The sequence below is a fragment of the Zeus faber genome, assembly GCF_960531495.2.
Source record: "Zeus faber genome assembly, chromosome: 11".
Taxonomy (NCBI): Eukaryota; Metazoa; Chordata; class Actinopteri; order Zeiformes; family Zeidae; genus Zeus; species Zeus faber.
In genome coordinates this window covers 5,720,674-5,727,505 of record NC_137205.1, presented here as the reverse complement: position 1 = coordinate 5,727,505, position 6,832 = coordinate 5,720,674, and the positions used below count along the sequence as shown (strand labels likewise).

Here is a 6,832-nt window from a genome sequence, read left to right as displayed (position 1 = left end):
AGTATATTAATTAAAAACCTACCGTCTCAACGGGAAGTTGGTGAAATATATAGAGCAAGATTATTTTTTTAAGCAACTTCATTATACTTTCCAATTTAAAACAACTTCATGATCATGCCAAGCTCATTTTAATACAGTGAAGCTAGTGCAACACTTATCGTCAGCAACTAACTTAAATAAAAACAAAGGGTAAAAACTAACAATATATTAAAATAATCTTTATTGCACAAAGGAAAAGAAAGACATCTAAAACATCTGCTTTCACCAGCCAGCTTCACAAAACGATGGACAGGTAGTCACAAGCCTAAAAAAAAAATAAAAATAAAAAAATAAAGTTTTTAAAAATCAGCAAATGAAGTCTATTAACTAGAAATATGCTTTGGCCATTTTTTTTTAATGCCAGCATCTGCATCCGACACACAAATCATAAATATATGAATTTGAGTAACAAAGTCAGAATTGTTTATTTCCGGGGTAATTTGTTCTGGTGAGGTTACACTACAGATGATTAGCATTAGAAAAAGAAAAACCCTCAGATCAAAATAAAGAGAATTAAAAAAATTAATAATAATAATATAAAATAAAAATAAAAAGTCAAATATATACAAACAGCCAAAAATAAAGAATAAAAAAGTACAAAACAGTATATAGTAAATACCGGTAGTCAGAAACCATGAGAGACGATAAGAAATTATTTTAATTAGGCATGCGGCGATCACAATTTTACGTTAAGCACGGGCGCAAACGCGTGGAGGGAGACAGGTCCCGACCTAGACCTGATCTAAGGTCTTTTAGGGCCTTCTTTCACTTCTCTCCTCCTCCTGATAAGTGAAATGTGACTCCACAGATTGTGCTGCGACGCTGCTGTGTGCGCACGAAGCAGCCAATTTCACTTTTGTAGCATGTGACTAAGTATTGATAACATGCTTAGTATTTTACAAAGTTGTTTTTTTTAGTTTTTGTTTTTTTTATTAACGTTGGCGCTGATATGCGAAAACTATTTGAATTCATTTTCATTCATTTATATTTAAAAAAATAAAATAAAAATATAAAAACATCGGTGTATGCCAAACACCATGTAACAATGTTAACCACGGCAACCCTAAAACTTAAGTCTTATATTCAATTTCTGTCAAGTGGCTTCTGTAAATTCTACACACTGCACCTTTAGAAACAAAACAGAATGGTCTGACTTTGGCCTTGTTTTGTGAAATGATTCAGATCAAGCTTGTGTGCATGGAGCACTTATGTGCATGGTCACTAGGGGGGAGTAGACATACCAGTGAATGGACAGTCACACCAAAATGACTCTAAAATTTTGTTGTGCAGTGTTTCAGCAGAAATGTATTATGTTTTATAAAAATGTTGCGCGCATACATCCACATACATCCTCTTTATGCGCGCAACTGAATGGGCCTTATCTGTGTGCCACTCCGTACTTGGTTCCGTCCGCCTCTCTGGCATCGGTATTTCGGCTTCCCCCCTTATATTTTCGAACAAAGTCAGACATAGGGGTAGCGCCTATGGTCATTGCTATGGTGCTGTGTAGAGTAGTATTATCTACTGTAACATAATTCAACAGTTTCATGATATATGGCTGGCCGTGTAGGCTATTTGTCCATCAAATAAGGGAGAGCACTGATCAGTTAGTTGTTTAAATTACCATTTAAAAATTGGACTAAATAGAACCAACTATAGTTTTCCAACCAAGGCTCAGCATGTTTGCTTGGTATCGTCTTTGTAATTCCATCAAAAAATAAATGAATAAAAATATATAAATAAAAGATATATAGTCAAAATTATATATCAAGTCAAAAGTATGAGGATGAATACATACTCTATATACCAGGTGGCAAGCATATCCCACAATACACTGTGATAACACTACTTCACCTCGACAACAACCAACTGTGATTGTTCTAAAAACAGCATATTTGAACTTCTAAAACCACTAAAACTATAATTTCATTATTTTATTTTTATTTTTTTATTGGCTTAGCAGTATGAATGGAGTTGATCGAGTTACCTGGCAGCTTATAATGAGGTTGAAGGTGGTGTCTGTGTCCGTGGCCAAGGAGAAGTTGGGGTTGTGGAGGCAGTGTTCCGTGTGCTCCGAGACTCTGGACTCCAGCAGACTCCGCAGCGCTTCAGGAGTGACGTTGCGTTGCTGAAGGCATTAGGGGAAACACGTTAGGTATACCACGGTTTCGAGCCTCAACATCGGGTCACAGGCATGATCTACAAAACAATGACTCTGATATGTGCCGGAATGCAGGCCTGTTCAGAGTAACATCTTCAACACGTCTCCTCCAAAGAAAACACGTGTGGGATTTAATAAAAAAGAGAACTGGATAGAGTGACTTTTAGAAACTGTTGATCTAAAGAAGAGTTTAGGGTCAAAGGGTGGGTCAGAGGAGATTTTCAATTGGATAGCCAATTTCTTCCATAATATAGGGCCACATCACGTGATTTTCAAGGCCGATTTAGCAACAATTTGAGATAGAGTCTGTGGTAATCATGCTGCAAAATCGTAGCGACCATCGATATGTGTGAGTGAAAGACTCAAATCTCTCTCTCGATAAGATCCCAATCGACCAGGTCAGGATTCAATCCAACATGTTTGATTTTAGTCAGGGCTAGTCTTCCCAAAATATTTTAGTGTGTGTGTGTGTGTGTGTGTGTGTGTCAAAACACCAAGAACATACATTTTCAACAGTCAATGTGATTGTGCGCCTGCACAATGGCGAAGCCAAAGAAAGCAGCAAGTGGGCGAGTGTGATTGAGAAAATCTGCAAATTTTTGTCGATGCTCAATCGTTTCATTGTTGTTCACGATTGGAAATAAATAAATAAATAGATAAAATAAAAATGATCATGTAATGTGACCCCAGTTTTACTCGAAATGAAATTAAATAAGGTCTTTATCCACAATGAAGCTGCACAGCTCATGTAGGTGAAGGCTACTTAATCTACCAAGAAAACGCAATTGTTGTGATTACAATAAGGCTGAATGTAGAAAGGTAGACCACATGCGGTTAAAGAAATGGTTAAAATGTTTATTAAGTTTATCCCTTATTTATTGTCACTTCTCATGTTTCATTGCCGTGGCAGCCCAGCCTGTTCTCCATACTGGATGAGCGGCTCCATGCTCCCGTATACCAAGCAGTCCAACTTTGTGAATGTGTGACCTATAGAGCTCTGTATGCTATATGACCTGTGTATTTACTACACTCCTAAAATATAAGTGTGCACTAAGATATCAATAAGTTATTTGTGCACTTTACTGTCTGTGAAAAAATGTATTTGACAGGACGTGTTGCTAATAGTTGTGCCGTTTCTGTAAAACAACCTCACATGTCGCTAAACAAAAAATAAATAAATAGAAATATATAAATAAATAAATAAATAGATAAATAAACGCAATGCTTTTACACAAGGGAGAGAAATGTAGGCAAGTGCTTTGTCTTTCTTTGGTGGCACTCCTCTAAACTGAGCAATTTTCTGCAACATAACAGCTTTGCCCGAAATATGGAGTGAGTTTGTACACGCGTGGATTGTGGATTCGTCCCCCTTTACTTGTATTGAACTCATGAAGGGAGCATAAAGCCACACATCCAGTATGGAGAAAACGCTGGAGTGCTGTGAGAATGAAACCGAGATAAACCATTCCTTCCTTTGTGAAAATACAGTATTTGTTTTTGATAAGAGAATATGGCTGAATGTAATTATTGGGCCTCATTCATTAACACATATACATATATATATATATATATATATATATATATATATATATATATATATATATATATATATAAATAATGCATAAATACTGTCTTCAATAAGACATGAAACAAACTTGTAAATTATGAAGCAGTTCTTGCATATAAGAAATGTTTGTTTGTTAACCTTTTCAATATATCAGTGTTCAATGCATAAATGTCTGTGAAAAAAATGGTTTTGTTTAAAAAACATTGATTTAAAAAGGGACATTATTCGACATTAGACATCATTTTATCCAGATCAGTACCAACCCTTGTGTTAATGTACAGTCCACAGAGGCAGGAGGTAAAACGACTGTTGATGTTCAGATTGTTCCTTAAAAGACGAAGAAAAAGAATTATTGTTGTAACAAGTGTAAAATTGTCATATGCCCAAAAAAATGCATTGTTATAAAATGCAAATATTGCAGATACTGATCCTCAACACAATCGAGTGAAGTGTCATTTTTAATATAATGAGTCTTTCGACTGACTTACATGTGACATATGGGGCAGATAATATACATTTGCTCTTCCTCCATCCCTTCAACCATAGACGATATATACTGTTCCTCAAACTGGAGGTTTCTCTCATATTCACTGATGATAGAGAGCTCTGATGCAGAAAAACACCAAATGCATCTTTACAGACAGCGCAGACACAAAAAAACAACATTGATCTCCCTCCGGAGATGAATAAAGTACCCATCCTTCCATCTTGTTACCTTGTGAGAAGAGCTCCTGTTGGATTTCATCAAGTACCGCCAGTTCATCGTACTCCTTCATGAAACCCAACATCTATTAAATGAGGGAGAATCAACGCTAGTTAATTACATTTTCACAAAGCGAAAATAAGAAATGTTGTCAGGGTGACAACTAGAGCAGCAACGTTTTGGTTTTTTTCCCCATTCAGGGAATGTGCCATTTGTGCATATAACGGCTTTTTCATAGAGCAGATCCTATTTGAGATTTTGTAGTTGCTAACGCTAGACAATAATTGGTGAAATTGGTGGAAGTCTGCCAGGACACTTATTTAACCTTCACATTCCCAGTTTAGTGTCACTGAGATCCACAATCTCTCTTGTAAGAGAAGCCTGGCTAAGAAAATAACGGAAGAAGCAGACAGCATCACTAACTACTCAACATGAAAACACAACATGAAAGGCAGGACAATACCATATAAAACAAACATTTACAATGTTAAAAGGGTAGAAATCAAGAAGGTAAAGCAATTACAATCTCCAATATCATTACCAATACTTTTAACCCCTTCTTTTAACTTATCCAAAGAGACAACGTTTAAGGGTGTTTTGTAGCTCGTTCCATGCCCACGGGCCAGAGAACTGAAAACAGGGTTCATCCTGGCATTACAACATGAAATTCAGCGAGTTTCAAGTCCTTTTTTTAAGCACTATGTATTTTTTAGATTTTCAAGGACTTCCCGGAAAACAAATATGATCTATTTGCAATGTGATCTTTAATAATTCAAATATAAGGTCATCTCTGTCTCATTGACACACACACACACACACACACACACACACACACACACACACACACACACACCTATCTAGTGTCTATTTCCAGACAAAATAGCTTAATAATACGATGTGGAACAATAACAACAGTGAGTGTGTTGCTGCCAGGGAACTTAATAAGCCGGCCTCATGCAGTTCCATGAGGCAGCTCCAGTCCTGACTTAAGAGTTTCTGAAGATCACAGTCGTGGCCTGAAAAGACAGAACAACACGTTTCCCAACACATTGGGGGAAAAAAAAAAACGACCTAAGAGAGAAACGGACGGGGGGGCCCACCTCTCCTAAGCCACTGGATCCCCATAACGACGGCAGTCCCCGGTCCTCTGACTGCAGCGCGCTCCATTCCTCCTCCATCACCTCCCGGACGAGGGCGGAGCCGTCGGCGCCGCAGCGCTGCGGACTCCCTCCCGTCTGGCGATACCGCTCCAGCAGACGCGACCGGCTGTTCCTCAACCTGTCCACACACCTCTAACAAACAAACAAACATACAGCCACCACGGCGGCCCTTATTCCCGCCTGGACGCCGCGCAGAAACCCGGCCATTGGACGCTACCATGCTACACAACTTGTTTTTTCTCACCTTGCGATATGTCTCCTTCCATGGCGGAGTCGTTTCCTTGTAAAGGGCGCGGTGTCGGTTCAAAGTGTCCATTTTGAGTTCCTGCAATGAAAAACAGAGCACTCCTGCGGGACAGGCAGGCGCGGGACAGGCTGACGGCGGCTCGACCGCGCGGCGTCAACAGGGTCGTTGGGTCCTGAGCGGGACGGCGATTGTCACGGGATTTGACGTCACTGACACGTGACCGGACGTTGCTTGACAGGATGAGACGTTTCATTGTCTCCTGAGAGTTAAAAAAAACATGTCAAGTTTGAGTTGTAGGTGAAAGAAGAATAGGCAACAATAAGAAAAGGCAGATAAGTTATATATTTCTCTTTTCCTTATCTGTCTATTCTCAAATTATATATCTGTGTGTGTGTGTCTTTCTATGCCGTTATTTTTCTTTGCTTTTTGTATAATGTATTTTATGTCTGTATACGGAATGTGCTGTACAAATGCAAATAAACTGAAATTTTCCTTTTTTTCCTCATTGCCCTATCACACTCCACCACATACATGTCAATCGTGAAGGAAGAGGAATGAAATACAGTGTTTAAGATAACATAAGATAAGATAAAGATACTTTATTAATTCCCAAAGGGAAATTCCAGTGTTGGAGCAGCAATGACATACATGACAAAACATACATCATGTACAAAAACACACGTTCATTTGAATCAATTACTATATATAAATATATATATACACACACACACACACACACACACACACACACACACACACACACACAAAGTTAGGGATATTTGGCTTTCGGGTGAAATTTATGGAAAATGTAAAAAGTTCACACTACAGTGATATTATATCATGAAAGTAGGGCATTTAAGTAGAAGCATGCAATGGTGATTTCCTCATCTCAAACAATTTATTGAAACAAAAGCCAACAACAGTGGTGGGTAAACCACAACAAAAAATGTCAATG

General features: G+C 38.2%; 1 protein-coding gene across 1 annotated transcript; it reads right to left on the bottom strand.

Moving 5' to 3' along the window:
* Nucleotides 1–203: 203 nt before the first annotated feature.
* rpain (RPA interacting protein) lies at nt 204–6,059 on the bottom strand. The gene is made up of 7 exons (XM_080009779.1): nt 5,875–6,059; nt 5,571–5,762; nt 4,483–4,555; nt 4,256–4,373; nt 4,031–4,094; nt 2,027–2,167; nt 204–304 (listed from the first exon to the last, which is right to left on the bottom strand). Exons 1-7 carry the CDS (start codon nt 5,944–5,946, stop codon nt 275–277), a joined length of 690 nt encoding a protein of 229 aa, XP_079865905.1. The 5' UTR covers nt 5,947–6,059; the 3' UTR covers nt 204–274.
* Between the last annotated feature and the right edge of the window lie 773 nt (nt 6,060–6,832).